Consider the following 25638-nt stretch of genomic DNA (forward strand, 5'->3'; position numbering starts at 1 on the left):
GGAATCAGGATGATAACAGACAAAATACTCAGAAGACCCTTCACTCAACTTTGTGGACACAAGTATGAGGCTTTATTCTCTATTTATGTGTGTTTTGAGCCTCGGTTCCCTGGAATTATGTGCTTTGGTGTGCTAATTCAAGTGCCTGTTAGCTGGCCAGCTCTGCTTCTAAACAGTGTATGATCGTCTTAGTTTGCGTATTTTCAAACTTTTCTCTTCCTCCAAAACCAGTCGCTGAAATTTTCTCTCTAAGAAATGTTTTTTTTTTATCATCAACATGTGTGTTGGTGTACACTGTTGGTTTGTGCTGAGATAAACTGCACAGCACAAACATTCAGAAAACCCTTCACTCGACTTTGTGCTCACAGATATAAGGCTCAGTGCAGCTCCAGTGCAACCCCCCGCACCCTCCCCATGGTAATACCGTATACCACATTACAATTTTGAGACAGCCCATCCCTAGTCAGAATAGCACAATGGTGGATTGGTTACACAAAAGTGTCCATAGGTGTGAGTTTGTGAGTGAGTGTGTGTCGCCTTGTGAAAGACTGGCGCCCCTACAGGGTGTGTCCCCGCCTTTCGCCCATAAATTCTAGGTAGACCCACCGCGACCCTGAACTGGATAAGCGCTTACAGACAATGAATGACTGAATGAATATGTAAATGAATCAAATGTATTGCAAAATAATGGTAATTTCTGTCTTCCAGAATGTTAAACAATAGCAAGAGCTTGTTAGCAAGAGAAAATTAGTAAAATATATCCTTTTCACAATCGTAACATACCATTTGCTAGTACGAACAATGCCCATAAACACTGAAATGGGGAGGTCTTTGGGCAGGAGGGTGGCTTTGGAATGCGTATGAAGCCAAATTTACAAATTACTTTAAAATACAAGCTAATTTACCACTGCCTGGAAAATCTGTATGGTTTGTATGGTTTGGAGAGGGAGATAAAGTCAATTGAAATTCTGAATTATTCTGTCTATTATAAAAGTTTCACAGTAACGTACAAGATATTCAAACTGCAGAAACAGTGTTATTTAAATGAGAGTCTATGGGTGCTTGTTGTCTGTCAATAACCAACCTGTGTCCATGCTATGGTTCATCTGATGGTCACTGGTCTCTCCATCCTCACTGAGGTAGCCTGGAGGAGGTGTTTCTAAAAAAGCATACATATACAACATGATCTGTCATATAAACTCACACTTACACTTAAAAAAGGGAGAATGTTAGAGCTACAAACATACACGCCTTCACACATGGATCTGCTGACAGGTGCAGGTCACAGACAATGACTCATGAGGTCTTTTCCTTTCTATTTAGAGTTGAACGCAGTTTACTTTCAGTAGCAGAAGCACAGCTTTGCCCAGGAAATGGAAAAACAAACCTCTGTATTACAGTAACTGACCACATTTCCAAACCTTAAATCAAATACCTTTCCAATGACGCAATTCCAGAGTACACCCTGAGGCAAATATGGCATATGGAGAACTGAGGAGACTTTTCCTTATGTACACCTGGTATAAAGATTTAAAACTGAGGAACAATCACATGTATTTTTGCACCTTAATCTACTCTTATTCTCCTCATAGTCTTTACTGTGATTAAATACAACCTCAAATTTAAAAAAAGCTGGAAATATATGGAACATGCAAATTAAAAAGTAAGGTATTACTTTATATTTACTTTGGTTTTAGTTTATTTCAGGTTTTGTCTGGTAAGCATTATTTAATTTTTATGAATATACATCCATCTCTGACTTACAGGACTGCAACATATTACGAAGAGCTAGTTATGTGGTAATTTAGGGCTGATTAAAAAGTGTTTATTATATATAAACTGTGATGTGAAGCAGGTGACTGTAATTGTGATTTATTGTGCATTCAAGAAAGGCCTAGTATTTTAGGAGCAAAAATGGACAGGGAATCACCATTTTACCAAAAAATGCATTAGAATGTTTTTGAAATGAAAACTGTTCTTTATGTAAAGACAATGGATCTGGATAATTCACCATAACAACTTTCATACGTGAACTTATGTAAATAAGGAAGTAAATGGAAATAAGAAAGCCTTATTTTAGTTAACTGGTGGGTGCTGGTACATGACTGGTTTACCACTAATCCTAACCTGTCCACAACACAGAAATGTTGGCACATTTTGAAATGCAAAATATAACAATGATCCTGTACTGTTGTGCACCACAGGACTTTTTTGTAACAAGGATCAGACAAAATTAGTGCCTTTAGTTTCTGAATGTCTTTCAGTTGTTCTGAAAAGTAAAGGCAAAATTATAAAGTGGAAAAACTTCATACTGTTAAATAAATTACTATAATACTTTTATAGTAAAATTATACTTTTATTATAAATAAATGTCCATATATTTTTTTAAATAAATTAATATTGATTGAGCAGTTTGTTTTTAAAAAATAATAATAAATTCCATGATGTATAACATCAGTTTTATGCTACTGTATTGTTTTGAAAGTTATACAAGCCAGAGATTAATTACATATCTTTTAAAGGTTTATTAATATACACTAATTAAACTGAAATTTCTTGTCAAAGGAAGTTCACTCTCATTCAGAAACTAACTTTTTTATAGTAGTAGTACACAGTTCATCATTTCTCAGGCTCAAGCCATGTCCCAATTCTCACCCTACTCCCTACTTAGAGCACAACATGACTTAAAAAATCTTTGTTCATCCACCAAAAACTGCACTAATTAGCCAGTGTGGAGTTGTATATACAGGACTGATCCCAAATATCTCATTGTTAGATGCATTGTACATTGTCAGGGTGCAGGTTCCAGTGCTGTAACTCTCATGCTGTGCAAAACTTAGGGAGTAGGGAGCCAGCTAACACAAGAGTAGAACCTGACTCTGAACTGTATCACTGAGAAATTGTTCCATTCTTCTGACTAAGCAGTTAGTTTTGATGCAGAGGCTGTCAGTAAATCTATTGTGGTCTATACCCATAAAACAGAATGGTCAGTGGCAACAACAACAACAACAAAAAAATACAAACAAACAAACAAGTGCTGTTTAAATATTTTTTGGTGAATTTAGTTAATTGAAACATAAAACTTACTCTTACTGGCACACATTTTACAGATAAAAAGGAATGTTTGGGGACTTTAAAAACTGTTATAAAGTCACTGTATAGACTTTCTTACCAGGTGTAACCTGGACTTCCTGTTTGCATCTTGTGGTAAACCATCTGTTCTTCTCTTGACGGTAGGCTCACACACCTACACTCATAACTATGTCTACATCCTACAAATTCTTTTTAATGTGTTCAGCACCTTTTCTTCAGAGTTCAAAATATGCATCTTTAGCAGCTCATTTGTGTCTTCTTAACAATGGACCAAGCTGTTCACTTAGAAACGTATGCTTTGGCACCTTATTATGAATTGACTGATTTATTTTAATGTGCTGCCTCATCTCTTGCTGTACTTCACACAGTTCTTCAGTCCTCACAGCCCAAATCTGCCCACCAAAATTCATACATCTGTAAAGCACCTCAGAAACTGTGAAAACAGTGATTCCATATATTGTTTTCAATACTCTATATCTGCACTTAAACACTCTGAGGGTGTGCTGATATGTGTCTATGAGGCAGTGTCTGCTGGTCTCTTAAACTGCTCCTTGGGGTGCCTGAGTTCCATGTGTATGAGGGAGTATTATGGCTGCTGGCCCCTCTTAGGTGGCTGGGCAGCTAGGCTGCTTGGAGTGGACTGAGGAAACGGGGGCCGAGAGCTAAACTGTTTCTCTGTCTGTCTGATTGGCCTGCTCTGTCTCTTTATGCCTGCCAGCACACTGCCTCCACTAACAGAGGAGCTGTGACTACAGACATGGCTGATTCAGTTAGACTTAGAAGCAGCCAGCTTGTAAGCAAATCATTCCAAAAGTTCAGAGCATTTTGTGGCTCTTTGATTTTACTTGCTTGGCTGTGGTGTTCCTCCGTTTGATGGTCTCACATATGGCTAGAACAGCAGAACCTTTTTTGAAACTATAAAGCCAGCTTTTGACAGAAATATGTCAGATCTCTCTTAAAGGCTAAGCACCAGCTCTATGAAAGTGTCCAACAAATAAATACAGTGGAATTTGAGTTCCTAACTTGTGTTTATTAATAGTCAGAAAACATGTTATTTCTTACTAATTCAAGGAATAAGGTTTAAAAACTGTTGGTCCCCCCCCCCAACGGTGTTCGGAAATTCTAATAGGCGTCTTGCCTGTGACGTAGATGGTGGACAACAACTCTAGAAGTCGCACTTAATTTAATGCAAGGTGAAAAAGGTGTGTTGTTTTTGGCTGCAATAATTCAATGTACAGTGGGACATCTGTGCACAAATTGCCCAAAGATCCCAAAATATCCAGAAAATGGACTAAATTTGTCAACTTTAAACGGGCACTTTGGAAAGCACCGGCGTTGTTCATCTGTTGTCCCCCAGTGACGTCACGGCTGCGTTCAAGAATTTCCGTAGCGAGCTCGGCTTTTTCCGTCAATTTAATAAAATTGTCAGTTTAAAAGCAAATTAAGCAGCTATTTTCATTTTAATTCATACTTATATATGTCAGTAACTAAAATAATGTGAAATATTCATGGAGGTCCATTAAGTGGTGCTTAGCCTTTAAATGCCAAAAGGGCAGTGCCTTCATCTTTGGTAATTGACAGAACTGCTGTATTCCCAGCTACATACACACTTTCCTTGACACTCCTAAACATTAGATTAGTACTGAATATAAAAATAATAAAAAATGTGCTCATTTATTTGTGAAAATTGCATATGGGGCATTTTAAATCATACACATTTTTGGTAGAATACTCATATTGTTTATATTTTACTAAACTGTGAATATTTTTCATTACATTTTCTAGCCAGTGTTATTTGAGATGAATCAAGATATTCAAATGAAATTGTGTTGGAATTTCTGTATTATGCACCAGTTCCTTTCCTAATGAGGTAATAATGAGAGACTGAAATCATTCTGAGAACAGAGATATACATCTCTAGAGTGCAAGTACATTTACCTGGGATATAGTTGCTCTGGGGTTCGATGCCGGCAGGGAAGTTTGTGTTTTCAGGGATGGAGTGGCTATAGTCATCCAGAGGAGGAAATTCGCTTGGGATTTCTGTGTGACGAGGCACTAGCACTGGTGGAAGGACTAGAAATGGAGAAAGAGAGTGAGATTGAGAGAATTGAATCATTGGAATTATCGTGTCTTTCACTGAATAAAGTTGTACTATACAAAGTTTCTCATCAGTGACACTGTTGGTGCTTTTACAGCAAATAAATGGTTTCTTGAACCATTTCCACTCCTGATTCTTGGAACCTTTGTGCTCTCTGGCAAACCAACCCACGTTTCAACGAGTATAGATACCAAGATACATCATAAATGGTGGGCATTGCGGGGTTGCTCGACTACAGGGTCGCTGTGGTTGAATACAGCGTCAAAGCCATAGATAATTGGACAAAGTCAAGACAAGGTCAAGGTTCATGTGTTCAGATCAGAGTGAGATGTTTAAGTGCTGAGCTGTCCTGCTGATCTCACAAACAGTGGTCAAAAGTAGCCAACGTGCCTCATATCACACGAAACACAGCTCCAAAAAACATACACAATGCTGCCTGTTTCTGATTTATTTACATTCACTTATTCATTTTAACATGCTGCAAATAACCCATCCAGGTCCACTGCATGATTACATTTTATTAGAGGCTCTTGAGCTCTTTCTGGAATTTCTTAAGCTCGACGTGCCAACAGAAAACCTTGTGGCTTGCACTGAAGAAGCTACTCTTCTTTGGATTTGCTGGTTCAGGAAGCAGTTTATTCTGGCAGAAACTCGCAGAACGGTTCCAAAATATGTATGCGTACAGGAACCTTTCCAGTTCCTCATTAGTGGAAAGGTGTAAGATCTTGTAACAAGTACGCATACACCAGTTAGTTATTATTATTATTCAAATGTATTTTGTTCTATCGCAATTTTCAAAATACCACTGAATTAAACCAGCAAGGCCTGTCACTTACCTGGTGTTTCTACACGCTGGTAGTGGTAAGGGTTCACGCAAACTTCATCCTTTTTCATGTGAAAGGCAAACTCACACAACTCCACGGCTCTCAGCTCATGATGTGACTGTAGGTCGGGCCAGCGCCAGAGACGGCAGTAGATTACGTGGGGGAGACCTTTTCGATGAGACACCTGCAACCGTCCATCCAGAGACCTACAGAGAAATTTTTAAAAATATTCCCTTATCATTCTTGTACATCATTTACATAGTAACATATTAAACAATAAGAATTATTGACTGAATAATATGCTTTAGTTCAGGGGGTAAACTTTGACCAATATATCAAGACCACAAAGGCAGCAAGCTCAGTTTCCTGTCAAGAGAGCCCCTGCTTTCGTTTATACATTTAAAGCTCCAACGTGAAAGGAAAAGTATAAACTCAAGAGGTTTTCTAAAACAAAGAGTTTGTCTGGCCCACTAAGCGATGCAAGTCCTGCTGTAATCCTGAACTGAGGTTAAACTTAATACAAATGACTAGTTTAATGCAGATAAAGGAGCCCCTCCTCATGCTGTTCCAGATGAGCAGCAAGCCTCTAGCACCATCAGAATCCACTCAGCCATGCTAACACCATCTTACATGGGCTTATGAAGACCACCAGCAGGCATCTCTCTCTCTCTCATACAAGATACACACACCACACATATGTTTAACACTAACATGGATACACATACACACACGAACGTGCACACAAATCCAAACGCTCCAAGACTTGAAGCTGGTAATGCCACAAAGCCCTTTTAAGCCATATAAAACAAGGATTGCAGCGCTCATCAGCTTTAGAAGAACAAAATGGGGTCTCAGCAGATGAAATTAGATCGAAGCATAGTCTTTCTAAAAAAATAAATAATACAAAGTATTAAAAACCCAATAAAGATATTTAAATGTCAGTTTCATGCTGATTCTTCCAACACGTTCACATCTTAGACTCTTAGGGCTCTTCTTAGACTGTTTAAACGAATGCTGATGATATTCATTGTACTGTGATGAAGTTAATCGTGGTAATGATACCATATTGCACAACTTTCTCCATTCTCTTATATTAGCCTGATCGCCCTGAAGAGAGCTCCATACCCTTTCTGAGACTGGACTGGGACTAACAAGCCCAGACGCTGGGGCGGCCACCAGGACATCTCTGCCAGAGCCTGCTAGAGCACTCTCAGCAGCAAAATATGCTTTCAATTTTTCATAGAAAAGCTTTCACTTCACTGGCAGTTGGGGAGACAGGGAAAAAAAACACAAAACCAGACAACCCGTTGAGTGAGTCCTTGGAATAAAAGTGTGTGTCTTTGAGTGAAGCAAAGAGAGAGAGAGAGAGTTAAAGTGAGGGAGAGGGTGGGAGAAGAAGGGAAGGAAAGAGAGAATCTACAAGAGCAAATCTGCAAAATAAATATCTCCAATAGAAATGAATTATGTAAGGCGGTTCTTGATTTATTCAGCCATAGCCTTTTTTTAAATGATCCAAAGCTCTTATTTAATGCAACTCTAAACAACCAAGAGCAAGGTCACTTACTCTCAATCTAAACACATACACTCTGGGTCAGTGGCCGGACTGCAAGAGGAAGGCCAGTGATGTGCTTTAGCCTCTACATGTAAACTCACTGTCATTTCCTCTGGTTTACACTTCAGTGCCCAACCAACTACAGTGGCAAATTAAGGTCAATGAAGGGGTGTGTGTGTGTGTGTTGGGGGGGAGTACCTTCTCTTGTCTTATATAAAGTAAGGGCAAGTCACAAAGCAAGTATGTCAAAGATGTTAAAAGTTTTATTAAGCCACATTCTCCCAATTGTTCTCAAATGTGGCCTAAACAACAGAGGCACCAAACTCTAAGCAAATAGCGGTAGAATTAGACCACTAAAATGAAACTGATTTCTGATTAATGCAAAAAAAGCCACATGTTAAACACTGCTGATCAAATACAGGAATGCAGGAATGGCTGCCGTCCCCTTAATGTCAGGCCTGCCCCAGCCACTCCAAACATGCATTATGCATGACTGAAGCATTATGCATTTTAGATATGCATCAGAAGCACTCATGACAGTCTTACCCCAAATGCCCTGAGTGAATGATAGAAAGAGAGCTAGAAAAAAAGAGAGAGAGAGAGGGAGGGAGAGAGAGAGAGAGAGAGAGAGAGAGAGAGAGAGAGATGAAAAAGATTATCCATCCAGATATCACATATGATTTACTTACAGGAAAGATCAGATAACATAAATAGGGAAAGAGAAATATATAGCCTACATATTTAAACATATAATTATAACATTTATATATATCTCATTGGACTGCATTAAGTCAAAGCAGATTTCCAAATTTTTCCAGAGCCCATGCTATTTTATTTATCAAGCAGCATGATGGTTTTTCATGCAATGCCATCTGAGGGCTCAAAGGTCACACACATTTAAAAGTTGTTTCCAGCTGTACCTTTTAGGGACTAAAGTTTCTCAGGATTTCCTGACTTTTTTCACAACTCTTTTCTATAACATTTTCACACTTATTTTGCCCTGTCACAACTTTTTTTGGAATATGCTGCAGGCATACAATTAAAAATGTGTATAAAATTTTAATGATTGAAAGCTTCAACAGAGCACTAAAGCACTTTGTGTATGTGCCAAACTGGATGGGAAAGGGGACGCTGAATAGTTATTGAATCCAGTCTTTGGGAATGTTACAACACTGTCCCACTTCCAGAGGAAAGATTTGTCCTATTTGTCCCTGATTTACCCCATGTTCACCGTCTGTCACTTAAGAGATGTGAGAGATTTGGGTAATCAGGGAGGTGGATGGAGGGTGAAAATTAAAGGAGTGGGACCATAATGTGGAACTGGAATGACACGAGGGGGGGGGGAGAGTGAGAGAGATGACTGCACAAGGACTGGTGGGCAGATTTAGACTGGAGAGTGGAAACAGAGGCTGTGGATGAGTGAGACTGATTCAGCACACACTCTGTAGCTCCGCACATACATTTTGAAAACTACAGTAAAATTTCTGTTTCTCAGAGTTCAGATATGGGAAATGGAAAATGTAGAGAATGTGTATTCTTTAATTCAGATAAAATACATGCATTTCAATTGTTTTTTTTTAATTGAAGTAGGCTAGTTTCCTTCTAAAATATGAATATTTTACATTAATCATAAAGTCATGTTAATCACAACACAAAAGTTTGGTTTCAGTACTTTTGCGCTGTGGAAAAAACATTTTTTTCAATGTTATGAGACACTGTTGACTCGTGAAGGAAGTGCTTGGAGTTTTCTGATGACAGGAACTTGCTGAACTTTGTAAAATGCAAATGCAATGCACAGAAGCAGGCTATTTGAGAGACAGGGACAAAAGCAGTGGAACTGACAGACCAGACAGCTTGCAGCATATATTCACCCCCCTTTGACCCTCCTGCCCTTGAGCCCCCAAAATACCCCTAACACAATCATTGCTGCCTCCCCTCCCCCCCTGCTCAAAAGCCTGAGAGTCCATGTGATAGCATGCAGGCTATGGTCAATGGCAGGTCCCCTAACTAATTCAGGGTAAGGCTAAAAACAAAATTTTTTCTCTAACCACAAGAAATTTTTCTTCAGTCCACCTAGTGTGCACAACCCTAATTATATGAAGCTTAATACAACTTCTATAGCTACAAGAAACATTAAGCGCAGTAAACAGCAAACAAAAAGCGCAGTAAACCATACAAATACAATTAAAAGAATGTCATATTACACTACTTGTGTTTCATCCCAGGTTTATGGCCTAATATAAGCAACATTTAGGGGATTCCTATAAGAGATGTGCAACAATATGTCTCTATGTATGTCTATACTATATGTATATGCCTGCTTTAGTTGTTTGCTTTGTCAAATAGAAGGATTGAATCAACACCTATTCTGGCCATAGCGCAAAACAAAGCAAGAATAAATGAAGCAGCTTGTGATTTGTAAAAACCTGGCTTCTTCTATAGCCTTAGGTTGGGTTTCTGCCCCTCTGCAAAAGCCATTAGGGCCTTCCTTGTGTAAACAGAAACTAGAGTCTGATCCATAGGTGATATCACTGGCCGGCTGGCGGAGGTTTAGGGGGCCCAAACTCAGCAGGAGAGCAGACTAAACTCCAAAAGAGACAGAGAGCCTCCCCCAACAGCCTTAGGTCAGTGTATAATTTGGGAATCTTGCTGTGCCCTTTACCCAATATTTGCAGTGTAGGGGATGCTCATGCTACACATTACCTAGTGCATCAAATGTTAAAATAGGATTCCTGACAATGCACACTGATCTAAGTGGCTGGAGATTACACAGAGCTCAAGGAAATGTCAAAAATATCTATCTATCTATGTATTTCTAAACATTTCATTCATTCATTATCTATAACCGCTTTTATAAGTCGCAGTGGGGCTGGAGCCTACCCGGAATCACTGGGTGCAAGGAGGGAATGCACCCTGGAGGGGGCACCAGTCCTTCACAGGGTGACATACACTCACACATTCACACCCACAGACACTTTTGAGTCGCCAATTCACCTACCAACGTGTTTTTAGACTGTGGGAGGAAACTGGAGCACTCGGAGGAAACCTCATGCGGACACAGGGAGAACACACCAAACAGTCAACTGACTTTCACCCGGAGCGAGAAAGTCCCTGGAGTTGTGTGACTGCGACACTACCTGCTGCGCTACCGTGCCGCCCTAAAACATTTCAGTCTTGTTAAAAAAAAATTTTTGACAAGTGTATTTTTATTATAAAACATTACAAAACATTATAGTCTGACCAGCACTATTTGTATGTTGGATCACATGAAATATAATATACATATATTATAATATGCATTATGTAACCTAAGATCAATACAGATCTTAGCACTAACACTCTGCACAGTAAAATATATCCATAATAACTAGTGATATTCAAAACAAAGATGCTCACACCCAGTTCAGATGCATGCAGTAAATTTCACTTGCCAAGCCTCAGCATGCAGATCATGTCAAACTGGGTAAGATTTATTGCTTGTATCAAATCTTCCTGTGATGTTAAAATAATATAACATTACAGGGATTAGAGTTATGCCAGGACATTTTTGCTTGCTTAAGAATTCCACAGTAGCATATCTACAATCAAGGATCATGTCTTTCCTAAACAAATCAAACCAATGATAACATTAGAAGTAATATTTATAGAGAAAATAGAAAGGTAGATGAGAAATGGGAGAAATGCCCTTTGAATGAATGCAATAAATGAATGGCTATTGAGATTAAGCCTGTACGTGTACACACACACACACACACACACACACACACACACACACACCGCAGACTTTAAAAGTGCCTAAATGTACACATTTCAAAACTTCCCAGTGCAAAACCCTCCCTTTTTCTACACACACACTCACATATATGAACACACTCTACTAGAACCTCAAAGAACTGGTTTTCACACAGCAGTCTGCCACAGAACCAGTAGTGGAGTGACAGTAGTAGTTGCGCGTGGTCCCAGCCGTGATGACAGAGCAGCACAAAGCCAGGCTTGTTGTCTGCTGTACAGAGTGTCTATTATCCCAGCAGATATGGAGGTGGCAAGAAGCTTTCTAAACCTTCAACCCCAGCAGCAACCACAAACCAAGCAGTGGCCCACGCCCTCCCCTGGGTAGACAGAGCATTCCACAGAGCTGACTTACTAACAGTGTCTACACACACACACACACACACACACACAAACATATATACAGTTACAATATTTTTCAACTCACGGTTGAAGTAAACAGCTGAATACTACAGTCTAGTAAATGCAGTATATAATAAACATTTAAGTAACAGTTGATATTTTGTTATAAATAAAGAAACAGAGAGGTTCAATGTGAAGTTTAGAAATAGGGTAATTCAAAATGAATTCAATTTAAATCAAATTTATTGTATAGCGCTTTTTACAACTGATGTTGTCACAAAGCAGCTTCACATAATGTCAGGGGCAGGACGGTGGTGCAGCAGGTTAGTGTCGCAATCACACAGCTCCAGGGACCTGGAGGTTGTGGGTTCGAGTCCCGCTCCGGGTGACTGTCTGTGAGGAGTTGGTGTGTTCTCCCCATGTCCCCATGGGTTTCCTCTGGGTGCTCCGGTTTACTCCCACAGTCCAGAAACACACATTGGTAGGTGGATTGGCTACCTAAGAGTGTCTGTAGGTGTGAGTGAATGTGTGAGGGTGTGTGTTGCCCTCTGAAGGACTGGTGCACCCTCCAGGGTTTGTTCCTCCCAGTGATTCCATGTAGGCCCACCACGACCCTCAAATGGATAATCGGTTACAGACAATGAATAAATGGAAATAATGTCAATACAGTAGACGTGGGTGATATGGCTCTAAAATAATATCACAATATTTCAGGGCATTTTGCCGATAACAATATTCATGGCTTAAATTCAAAAACAGACTACTGCAACAAAATCAATGTTATATTCATATGAATTGTATTAAATATATTTAATACTGAAGGCTTATTTCATTTCTAACATAATACCATAGTGTATTGTACTTCTGATATTTTATAACCAAACCACCTCCAATAGCCACTCCAGTATTTTGGAGCAAATTCCTTCACCTCAGGGCCACTTTCCACCGTGCTTCACTGTGGCTTAATGAATCATGTAAACAATGTTTGAAGTATTATGGGTAACTGCATGACATCATTACATAAACAAGTCTGAATATCACTAATATCGCAATATTGATTTTTTAAATTGTTTTAAAAATAATGACGATATTATTGGAAACGATGATATGGCACAGCCCTAAATATTATACAGTAACATATTAGTGAAGCAATTAATAGTTTAACAGTTATATTACAACCATGAACCATCTGAGAAATTTACATGAGCAGGAAAAAAACTTTACCTTACCTACATTGTATGTTAAAGACAATTTGAACATTTATATGAATCAATTCATGATGATCTCCCATAATGTGAAGCGTGTTTTAGTAGGGTGAACCTTAAGAATGGTTGGATGTAAGAACCCAATAACACAGGTACACAAAATGAGCACAGATGCACACTACACAGACTTAAAGTCTTTTAAAGCATTTATAAAGAATAGCAAATATAGACAGACAAGTGTGCACACATTCAAAACTAGACATGAATGTGAAACACACTGCACCTACACACTAATACTGCACGCGCAGACAATTGGACAAAACCCCACACAGCTTCTTCTCACCACAACCGCAGCCAAACCTGGCACCTGCGCTCTAACTCGTCACTGTGGTCTTACACACACCAACTGACGTAGTTTAGCAAGCAAAAGTACACCATATGGTTTACACACTAAAATATTTTGAATGAACTGAAGCTAAAATACTTTAAACATGTTTTTTGGCTTAAGATTGAACATGCTGTAATTCATAGCAGATGTCTTAATTTTTTATATTTAAATTTATAAATATAGAAAAAACTAATCACCGGATTAAAAATAAAAGAGCACGGCAATAAGTGGTCCATATAATGATTGCACTTATTTATCGATGTAGGCAAATTTCCTGGTCCAAGTTTGTAAATAGAGCAGAATTGTAGAACATCTGTCACACAACTACAGGGTCCTGAGGTTGTGGGTTCGAGTACCACTCCAAGTGTGTGAGGAGCTTGGTCCAAAAAAAAGTATCTCTGAAGTATCTATTGGTGTGAGTGTGTGAGTGAATGTGTGAGTGTGTGTCGCCCTGTGAAAGACTGGCACCCCCTCCAGGGTGTGTTCCCACCTTGTGCCCAGTGATTCTTGGTAGGCACTGGACCCACTGCGACCCTGAACTGGATAAGCGGTTACAGACAATGAATGAATGAATGAATGAAAAAATACATAAGTCTTTTCTCTAGCATATTGCCCAGTATCAACATTTTTTTACGTAAAAGAAAAGCAGAAAATATTGGCATTTGCCCACAATTCTCATATTTGTATTTCCCCAGTTATTAAACAAAATAGAACCATTTAATTAGAATACAAGCCTAAATTACTAAAAAGTTTCAGGTAATTTATTTATCTTTCAATAGAACTGTTTGATAATTAAACAACAAAAAAAACCCATAAGTCCCAGAGCAGACATCTGACAGATTTGTTTCTGGTCACAAGAGTAAAGGAGCAACAGGAGCTGTCACTAGTGTGTTTATTTTACTGTCTGACTCCTCCAAACAATAACTATGATTCATCTTTCACTGTCTCAAGTTCACCTCCTGCAGACAAATTTCGCTTTGAACATGCACCCCACCCACACACACACACACTGACAAACCGCCTGGCAGATCAATTAAAAAGCAGCGAAATCTGATCCCTTTAGCTTATCAAAAGCTGCTTTGAATCACAGGATTCAGGCTAGAGTTTCAGGATGCAGAACCTGGGGCCAGACATCTCCTCAGGGTGCAGACAGATTCAGCCCAGAGGACAAAGAAAAACTTCTGCCCTGATATTGCTTGCATTCATTTCATTGATAAGCTCTTTTTTTCTGTGCAGAATCACACCATATGATGGGCTTCTTCTCCACAGTACACTTTGAAACTTCTTGTGAAGGGTGTGTAAAACAAACTGAGAGTGCAGTTAGACACAGAGCAGGCTTCTCAGACTGCAGATAGAGACAAATGCACTGTGCAGACATCCTCTGAGCTGTTGGCTCTCTGCTAGGTCAAGCAGGATGTGTGTGAAGCATAGGGACCACACAAACAGGTGCACAGTATCACTTTTATATAGGCAACCGGTTTCAAACACCAAAGGCTTGCTGTAGTACCTTAAGTACATTAAAGGCCAAAAATCATCAATAGTGTGTCCCTGCTATGCAGTTATAAGATCTTACAACTTCTGGAAAGGCTTCATAAAAGACTTGTATTATATTTGGGCCTGGTTTGCATTCGATGGTGTTGAAGTCAGGGCTCTCTGTGAGCCAGCCAAGTTCTACTATGAAAAATTTGACAGACCATTCCTTTATAGACCTTGCTTTGTGCACTGGGGTACAGTAATGCTGGTACAGAATACGACTTCTCCATTTCCACCAAGTTGGAAGCATACAAAATTGGTATGCTAAAGCATTAATGTTTCCCTTCACAGGAACTAAGGGGCCTAGCCCAACAACTGAAAAACAACCCTACAGCATTATATCTCCTCCACCAAACTTGCATATGGCACAATGCAGTCAGGCAAGTAACATTACTCTGACATTCTCAGAAACAGACTCATCAATCAGAAACTGTCACATAGAGAAGGCTGATTCGTCACTCCACAAAACACATTTTCACTACTACGGAGTCTAGTTTTTGCATGCTTTAGACCACTCCAATCAACGCTTGGCATAGTTCTTGGTATTGTAAGGCTTGCATGCAGCTGCTCAATGGAAGCCCATGCCATTAAGCTCCTGGTGCAGTTTGTGTGCTGATGTTAATGCCAGAGGAGGCTTTTTTCGAATTTTTTCTGCAGCCCTTTTCTCTAATTTTACGTGGTCTGCCACATTGTGGATGGGTTGCCATGGTTCCTAAATGCTTCCAATTTTCAATTATACCACCCCAAATTAATTGGGGAATTAGTAGTTAGAAAGTAGTAAGAAATTTCACAAACTGACTTTCAATTGTGGCATCCAATTACAGTAGCACACTCAAATTCACTGAGCCTTTAAGAACAATGTTTCATAAATGTTGGTAAAAGCAGACTGCATTGCAAATGCTTGATTTTATAGCATGAGCTTGATTAGGTGTATCTCAATATGTGTGTCCATATATATCCATTTATGTGAAATTAGAAAAACCAAACAAATCACATTTTTAAGGGTGAGTTAAAGTACACCTGAGATACTATGTAAGTTTATGTGTATCATTCATTCATTCATTATCTGTAACCGCTTATCCAATTCAGGGTCGCGGTGGGTCTAGAGCCTACCTGGAATCACGGGAATACACCCTGGAGGGGGCGCCAGTCCTTCACAGTGCAACACAGACACACACACATTCACGGACACTTTTGAGTCGCCAATCCACCTGCAACGTGTGTTTTGGACTGTGGGAGGAAACCAGAGCACCCGGAGGAAACCCACACGGACACGGGGAGAACACACCAACTCCTCACAGACAGTCACCCAGAGTGGGAATCGAACCCACAACCTCCAGGTCCCTGGAGCTGTGTGACACTACCTGCTGTGCCACCGTGCATTTAAACATGCCGCATTTTGTGATAATATCACATGAAGAAAATTAAATATTTCTATTACTTTAAGACTTTATTTAAGATTATATAAATGTGCTGCACTGTTACATTATATGACTTAAAACTAGGAAATATTGTTGCATAATAAAATAGCTTTTCTATTTAGACTACCTTCTCCACACCTTTGCGCCTCATACCTCTCTGGAGTCCTGACTATGACTTTGACATCTTCTGAAATGTGTATGTGAAGTGAAGGTAATAAACTTGAAGTGGGTGTATCCCATCAAACAGGACAGGGTCATGTTTGAGCTCATACCTACATGGATCTCATAAACATGCTATAAAAATGTGGGCTGGCATGCTTTATAGGACAACCTACTAGCTAAAGAAGCCTTCGAAAACATTGTTACAAAGCTCCACTATGAAGCTACATAGTATCATCTTTCCAAACGTACACGTTAATAATGTTACACATTACTTTTCTTTTCTATCATTGCGTTTGTAATTTTATTCATCTTCATTTATTGAAAAGTATGTCGTTTTGTCATTGTTCCATATTTCTCCTCTCTCAGTGAGCAGGCCTTGACAGTTCTCCAGTTTTCACAGCATGTAGAAGCAAGACAAGATCTTGGAAGCTAGCAGTGACCTGCAACCCTCACTCTCTGAACGTCTGTTTGTGAGGTGTGAGGAATCTAGTGCCTCAAGCCCATTCACAGAGTAGCAGAGAAACTACTGTTTACTGTCTGGCCATCCACAAACTCTACATATTTACAGAGGACAGGGTTGAGGAAAAAACACAGGCTAATGTCTAGAGTAAAGTGTACGTGCTGATTAAAAAAAGGCCATAGTAGAAAACAGACCCTTCTTGGTAAGTCATGTCATTTTATTATATGGCAGTTAAATTAGAGATATCTTTGTGTAATAAACTATAAGCTATTATTAGATAAAAGCAACTTCTCGTCTTTCCTTGAACAAGTCTCTGCATTACGTTACATATATTTTGACTGTAAGGACGAGTTGAATGAGTCATATCTTTTATTTTCAGTCTTTTAGTTAAATGTAATTTCTAAGCCATACTTAAACAAGCCTGGACACCTACCTCTTGAATCAACTTTTAACCGGAACTAACTGGTACAGCTGGAGGTCCCAATGCTGCAACCCATTTTTACTAAAAGGGCAGTAAAGGGCTAGACCACAAAGCCACAGGCTCACTCCAAAGTGACTAACGCTGATCGCTGGCTTCAAGCCCTGCTTTCACTATACTATCTGCTGCTTGAAAACAACAACATCAGCACAGTGGGCAAAAACCACAGCTGTTTATTTCTCCATAGCAATATGTTTTTATGACCACAGGCCCACTCCATCCCAGAATACAGGCAAAAGCTTTGGTCTGAAAACCAACAGTGAAATTGTGTGTTCATAACACTTTTACAGTACAAAAAGTAAGTTTTCTCACAGGGCAGTGTGTGAGTACGCTTAATTTAACGATTAAGATGCAGGAATAGTTCAGCGGTTTGATATGAAACGTGCCAGTTTTGAGGTCAGAAATGTTCACAGTTGTGATTACAGGAACTAAATTTACGAGTCAAGACTCAAGACAAAGTTTTAATGATTTAATGGAGAGGGGTTCAATCATTTTTGGTATCTTGTAGAGCGAACAGAGCAGGGTTTAAATGTCCCTCAGTAGCTCATGTAGAGAACATTGTGTGGTTTTTTCACCCTGTGGAGTTCTCGGACCAAATAGAGCAAGCTTTAATTTCCTGTTTTATCACCTCTTTTGAGCTCATGTTTGATCACAGAACGATTGCTAGTTATAATGTTTTTACTCGTTTTTGGCAGTATATTGTATAGACATTGAACAAAAAATGTATACAGTCATTCATTCATTTACATGTTATACTGTAATAACCTCATATTACGCCACTATAGTACCACTCTACAATATATCATAATGTACAGCCATACCATTTTGTACCAGCAATCACTGGTCATTATGGATAGCAAATAAAATGGCCATTTTATATAAACATCAGTATATTTGCACACAATGCACCACAAATCACAGAGAACATTTGAAAAATGTAATTGTATAATAAACTTTTCCAAAGCCAGAAAGCCATCACTCTGTTACATTTAACCGTCACTTTGTACAAAACGTTAATTCTGGACGTGTGAACTAAAAAAATCAGATTCAATGCAACTGTTAGTACTGCTGATTTTTTTTCAGGAATGTTCAAAAAGAGGGAGACTACCCATCAGAAAAAGAACCACAAAATATCTCAATGTGCCAGAGACATTCATTCTCCACAAGACTGCTTTAAATACACCCTCAGTGCAAGTGGTCGGTCAGCATCAGCCTCTGTGTGTGACATAACAAGATTATCTAGGCAGTTTGAAACTGAACCAGACAAATTCACAATAAAATGTGCCACCACACCAAAAAAATACTTCCATTCTCATTATAAAAGAAGGTGAGATACAGACTGGGACTGTAAAAAAGGCAAACAAAGTTACACATTTGCATCCAAAATACAGCTTTATATGTAAAAGGTACAGTAGCTAGAAAGCACTGGAGATTAAGGTCGTGAGTTATATAACATTATCAGACAGCAGACCACATACTGGGGAAAGAATGAGAGGCAGTGGAAGACAGAGGCAACTCCATGAAACCACAATCACAACCACTTTGAATTTCCTGGATGGAAATAAGAGGCTAAACGTACAAACAGTGGCTTCAGGGGCTTGAGACTGTAAACTGTAGCTCAACTCTGAAGAAAGCTGCAACTATACTCTGCTTGAATATAAAGGAAGAGCTTACCCTGAGCATCAATAAAATGTGTTACGTCATTATAGATATCTAAATGAGGTTAACCAAGGGACAGAAGTTTGTGCTTAACATGTTTAATTCATGAGCAAGTAGCTTGCACGTTTACAATACCTTTAGTGTAGCAGCTGAGCTGACAGTTCTAATACACCAAGAGGGTTGTTGGGGACAACAGTTAAACTATACTGCCTCAATATTAAATTATGTATATTCAAAGCAACCGCGTAGAAAACAGCGAGGACTGACTGCTGTCAAAGCAGCACACTGAGCCAAAGCAATACTACTAACACTACTAACAGACCTGGAACCCAACCTGTTGTAGTTAAAGACTGAAAAAGCCACACAAGTTTAATACCGTCCCTTTATTTTCTCGGACTTACCGTGGTATCGTGATACATTTGGTGTTGACATTCTGAGTGGTGATGGCTTTCTCCAGTTCGTCCAGTTGCCCCGTCTTCTTCAGCTTCTTCACCAGGCTTTTAACAGCCTTCTCACACCACTTCTCCTCCTGTCCATTTTGTTCTCCCTTCTTCCACCCCAATAGCCTCTTTACAATGGGGGGAGTGAAAGGTAAAATTGACATGTTCTCAACTTTTTCCTTCTATTATCCCGCACTTTTACAAACACATATAAACACAAAAAAAAATATGAAAACAATGATTCAGTTACAGCTCGGTCAGAAATAAAAACACAGGAAGTCGAGTCCCAAAAACATGAGCCAAAACGCAAAGTGAGAAAGGCAGATTATTCCGACTTGAGTAAACAGACGAGTCTGCGTTTACCATATCTCTGCACGGACAGCCCGCGCTACTCGGGTTAGGTATCACTACTCCGGAAAATATAGTTCCTACATCCCCAAACCTCTATTTATGTTTTTTCTTTCAAGTGGGCTAACAAGTGGCCTCTCTTCTCACACTTAAAAGATAAAAGCACAACATCTAATAGTATGATTTTTTTGTTTTACCAAATATCAACTACTGAGCTGAAGTTTGTCCAAGTTCACAGTCTTCCGCCGGCAGCGCAGTGATGCGGCTCCCTCAGACGTCACCAGCTGAGTCTGTTTCTAATGCAAATAAAGCGCCCAAACTCACAATAGCCCACTGACTAACATAGGTGTTTCCAAATGGCGTTAAATGTAGACTCTACGCCGTTTTAAATTGTGACCAATCCACTATAAAACAATAACAATCTATACACGGCGAGGTGATTTTATGGCAGTTTTCTGAGAACAACTTAGTTGCCCCTTACCCTTAACTTCACATGCCACTGTTCACTTAATTTCCCTTGTGAATAAAGCAGTCTACAAACATTTCTTCATGATTCTCATAAAAAATGCAATAAGACACACCTACGAATATGACAGGACACAATATTAATATTTTTAGGACTTTTTAATAAAGAAACTTATAAAAGTTTTCCTCAGAATACTTATAGAAATGTTATAACATTTAAGTAAATTTAGTTTTACTTTAAAAACACAAGAGAAAGAACCGCATTCCCATGAACTGTCTGTCTATTGCTTTTTAACTGCAGTATAGTTGAGTTCTTACAGTGGAACGATGAGAAGACTCGTGAAGTACTTCTATTTCTGAAACAAGTGTGGAAAGTTTTCTTATAATGCTGATAAAGGCCTAATTATTTAGACAGATATAGTGGTCTACCAGGTCTTGTTGTCAGGAGGGTTTTTGTCTCATTAAATGAACATATTTATGATTACCACAGCCATTAACTTAAGTAAATAAAGGCTTGTTGCAGAGTAAGGTACATCTTTGTGAATAGCTCCTTGGTGCATTATTACCCAACTTCCTTCAACATTGAAAGCACGTGTAAAGCCTGGACACTAATTACAGTTAGACTTTGACTCACAGGAAATGACAGGGTGAAACTGAAAATGTCTAAAGGAGGTAATTAAGTGCCCCCTCCCTTTACTCTCTACTGCATGGCATAATGCATGCAGCCAATTTGGATGCATCATTAAATAAGAGGGTATCAGTGCCGGGACAATGGCATTCATACAACTGATACTGTTCAGACTCAAAAGGGCATAGGGAGCTTTTTTCTAGAGAACCAAAAGGGGCTAAAAGATGCCACAGCAGGCATGTGGTAAACCTGCCTCAACTTGCCTTCTCAAGACACAATCACATATATTCCTCAGAACCGCTGGAAAAGACAGGTACAGGCCACATTTGGAAGTAAACTGTGTAAACTTAAAGATACCATGAAAGTAGCGAAGGCGTATAACAATGCTTATTACATTGTTATTGATCTTCTAAAAGTTCTGATATCCCTGGATTTTCCATTGCACTCCACTGAATTCTTACTAAAGGTATGTCTAAATAATGAAAATATTATATGTAGTGAATACATCTATATGATCATTTACAAAAAGAAATCCAAGTGCACTAACCAGTACTGATTAGTTGTTTTTAATAGAAGTCATTGGGCAGTTATTTCAGCATCAACTAATACAAGTTTCAAGTGATGTCTAAAAAGGGTTCTCCTGCAAGAACATGATAAAGAAATCCAAACCAGGCCCACCAGGATGTGTTTCTATATTAGATGCATGGAATGATATGGTGAGCTTTTCCTGTTCCCATGCACCCATGTGTTTGCACATGTGCTCTCAAGTCCCTTAAGCATATGCAGAAAGGGTGATAAGGTCAGAGTGCAGACCAAAGAAGTGTGCAAGAGCGGGCCAGATGCTACACTTAAAATGCAAACAAGGCAACACACGGCTACCCCATACTGAAATTAGACTTGTCTTTGCGTAATTGAGAGTAATTTTCATCCACAATCTGAGTTCATATGTCTGTATCATCTGCTTTACTCAGCTGTTTTTTTGTTTGTTTGTTTTTTAAAAATAGAAGCATTTTACACTAGGTTACTGAATTTTAAGCAGCTCCTCCTTCTCTTAATGACATCATATATCAAAACATTCACTATTATCATATCAAATGTTGTACTTGTTTTGCAGTAGCTTTATCCACACCCTCTTTATCTTTCAGCCTCCTCAAGTCAAAATACTGTAAGTTATGGCCCTAAAAATGAAACTCCTGGCTACTGGGTATTATCATTTGAATGAATGTTAATAACAGAATTTGTGCAGTATGACTATAAATATAGGTATAGCATTTTATATTTGAACTATTGAACTATTTAAGTATACTTTATGCTTTATTTTTAGGTTAAAGTCTGCATGTGTTGAGTATTATAGTTTTGTCAGGTTTTTTCATATTTTTTAATTAGTTTGCAGTTTTGAACTGAAGGTGTGAAAAGTTTGCTGTCTTCCCCTTTGCAGTGATGTTTGCACTTCTTTTAAAACAGCATGCTAGTACTGCTAAAAATATAATGGCCTACAACTCAGCATGGCAAGGCCCTTCCTTTCAGCTATTTTAGGCAGCCATCAGTGTATATTTTCACATCCCCTCCTGCCTGCCGCTTTCTCTTCTCATGGCCCAGTCAAAAGTGACTGTCAGTAGAACAAAAAGTTATTGAAATGTGTAGAGATGTTTGGGCCAATTGGTATTTTTGTGATCTTCTAATATTAAAAACTATAGTGTATTATTTTCCTCTTCATTACAGTTACAAAATGTTTAAGGTTCTGTGACATTTCCAAATTCATTCAAAAAAGCAATCCAAACTTTAACACTCCTTATAACATGAGGGAGAAGGACAGTGTTAATGTTACTTGCAAATGTGTGTTTTTTGACATCAATATTAAAGTCAGGAAAGCTCAGTTTTATATGATATTGGCCTTTTATGGCATTTCAAGTCAGGATGTGAATAAATGTATAACAATTAATTTCATAATGGAAAATAAAAAAGTAAACCACTTTATTCATTTACTTCCAAATCTGCAAACTTCATTAGGTTCTGCAAAGTTCATTTCCCTTTTTCCTGTAATTCTGATTTTATGGTGGTGCATAAGCATCATTGTGGCATTTTCTATAAATGTGTTATTACCAACACTTTACCTCCTGGTCTGTTAAAACAATTAGTTTTCAGTGGAGGAAAATAACAAAGTCACGTAAGCATTGCTGTTGCTATTTTCCTCTGTGTCCATGTTTGCATGTGTGTTATGAGTTCTGCCATGTGCCGTTTGACTGCAGAACCCAGCACAAGCTCAGCACCTGTTTATTCCCTTAGGTCTCAAGCTCCGGGACAGCTGGTTTGTGTGTGTGTGTGTGTGTGTGTGTCTGTGTGTGTGTGTAAGTGTGTGGGGACTGGGGGCAGATGGGATCCAGCAAGCAGATCCAGGAAGAAGTGAGGGGATTTAGGGTGAATGTGTGCATGTGTATGCGTTTGTGGTGTGTGTGTGTGTGTGTGTATGTGTTCCACACAAAAGGAAATGTGGAAGGGTAATGACCATGTAAAACAGACTGGTGATAAGGCCATTGTAGATGCCTGGACTCAGAGGACTGTGATGGGAAAAAGAATGGAGGGAGGAGCTGAGATGATGAGCAGATAGATGGAAGTATAAACTGAGATGTAGCATGTGGCTCAGCTGGGCTCCCAAAGGAAGACTGGATTTGAACACAGCACCAGGACCGATAAGGGGTTCTTGGGATCACTGTCAACCACTGATCTTTGAGCCTGTAATAATCCAGAGGTAGACAATATGACTTTGCTATTGTTATCATGATACGTTCTGTCCCAATACGCTTTATCAAAGTATTGTGGGAAATGTCTATGCTTCTGGAGCTTTGGGAAACTGTAAATGACAAATATTTCAGACAATCTGTTTGTATTAAACAATGTATATATGATTTTAGCTTTCTACCAATCTATTTTTAGTCATTTTATATCATTTCTATTGGCCTGTTCACCATGAAACAGTGCTGCTGGAATTTTTAAACTGGATACATTTATTCTGAGAGTGATGCTACAATCCAGGGTCATGATATTTACTTATTTACTGAGGTCATGTTTTAATTTTCCAATAAAGCAGCAAAGCAGCAGTTTTAGCAGCATTATATTGCATCATTTAATTGTACCTCAGCTGAAAAATTTAAAAGTCTCAAGGAAAATATCTCTGATGAGTCTTTCTCCAAAAGTTGCGATCGACAGGTGTAGACTCTCTCAAGGCCAATGCTGCCAAGACCTGTTTGTATGTATGTGTGTGTGTGTGTGTGTGTGTGTGTGTGCACATTTATGAACGTACCTGAGGTATGTGCTGCTTTGTAGGGTGTTATTAAAATTGGCTTTATGGAAGGTTTGAGGCAGGGTGCGGTAAGCCTTTACTGAATCTTTCTTGGCAGTCAAAGTATAAAGTCATGGTCTCTCTTTTGTAAGGTCATCAATCTTACCCAAGTTCCAAATTTGCTATAGAACATGGTGTTCTGATCCTTACACACACACACACACACACACACATATACACACACACACACAGACACACACATCCCATAGGAAATATTGTGTTACCTTTGGGATTTGTGTGGGTGTGAAGGCAGGGGGTGGGGGTGGGGTGGTTTCAGAACACTGTGTTCTATGGAATTTTTTTTATCAGCGCTGTGATCCTTACACACACACACACACACACACACACACACACACACACACACATACACACTCACACACACATCCATAATGTAAGTTCCACATTTCACAGCCCACTCTTAGGGTGCCTTAAATGTCTCTTTACACTCTGCATGTACGCAGTGAACGTGGAATCATATGCAACTGTTCCAATGTGTCTTTTTGCAAAAGTGGTTTGTTAAAAGATATTCCAATGAAAGAGTTCCGGGAATGATAAATTGTACGCATATGACACTGAACACAGGGTTGTTTATGGGCAGTTAAACTACAATCCCATTTCCAAAAAAGTTGGGACATTTTATAAAATACAATAAAAACAAGAATCTATGATTTATTCGTTTTCTAGAACTTTTTAAATAACAAAACAAAGAAATGATTTCCAATGATGTCAGTGATTTTACTTTGCAAATATAAAGAGGTGTAATACAGAACCAATAAACAAACAAACAAACCTATCTGTCTATCTATCTATCTATCATTACACTTATATAGCGCCTTTCTAGACACTCAAGGACGCTTTACAATCCACACTGCTCAGAACACTCAATCCACACACACACTGGCGAGAAGAGGCAGCCAAATGCGCACAGCGTACTCTCGACCAGGAACAACCATCCACCTGGAGGACTGCATCGGGCACTAGGATTTCACCCCGGACAGAGTGCCAATCCTTATCTGGGCACACACTCATTCACTCACAGGCCAGGACACTTATTAGAGAAGCCAATTCACCTACCCTGCATGTTTTTGGACTGTGGGAAGAAAGTGGAGATCCCGTAGGAAACCCACGCAGACACGGGGAGAACATGGAAACTCCACCCAGATGGGACCCGAACCCAAGATCCCAGCGCTGAGAGGCGAATGTGCTAACCACCAAGCCACTGTGCCGCACAATAAATAAATAAATAAATAAATAAATAAATAAATGTTCAGACAGAGGCAAAATATGGGAGAAATATTTGTAGAAAATGCTTGTGACAATGTTTTTAAACATTCCTCTAAAGGCAGGTACTGATAAAATATATAAAAGGAACATCCGATAAGAAATTCCTGATTTCAACCTCCCACAAAGAAT

General features: G+C 39.1%; 1 protein-coding gene across 1 annotated transcript in view; it reads right to left on the reverse strand.

Moving 5' to 3' along the window:
* LOC136676424 (mothers against decapentaplegic homolog 3) overlaps positions 1-19789 on the reverse strand; it is a 29017-nt gene extending 9228 nt beyond the window's left edge. The window contains exons 1-4 of the mRNA XM_066653428.1: positions 19406-19789; positions 6028-6221; positions 5032-5166; positions 1085-1159 (exon numbers count right to left, since the gene is read on the reverse strand). Of these exons, the coding sequence (XP_066509525.1) occupies positions 1085-1159; positions 5032-5166; positions 6028-6221; positions 19406-19608 (607 nt within the window). The 5' untranslated portion in view covers positions 19609-19789. The remainder of the gene's footprint in view (positions 1-1084; positions 1160-5031; positions 5167-6027; positions 6222-19405) is intronic.
* Between the last annotated feature and the right edge of the window lie 5849 nt (positions 19790-25638).

Source organism: Hoplias malabaricus, chromosome X2, assembly GCF_029633855.1.
Source record: "Hoplias malabaricus isolate fHopMal1 chromosome X2, fHopMal1.hap1, whole genome shotgun sequence".
NCBI classification, from domain to species: domain Eukaryota; kingdom Metazoa; phylum Chordata; class Actinopteri; order Characiformes; family Erythrinidae; genus Hoplias; species Hoplias malabaricus.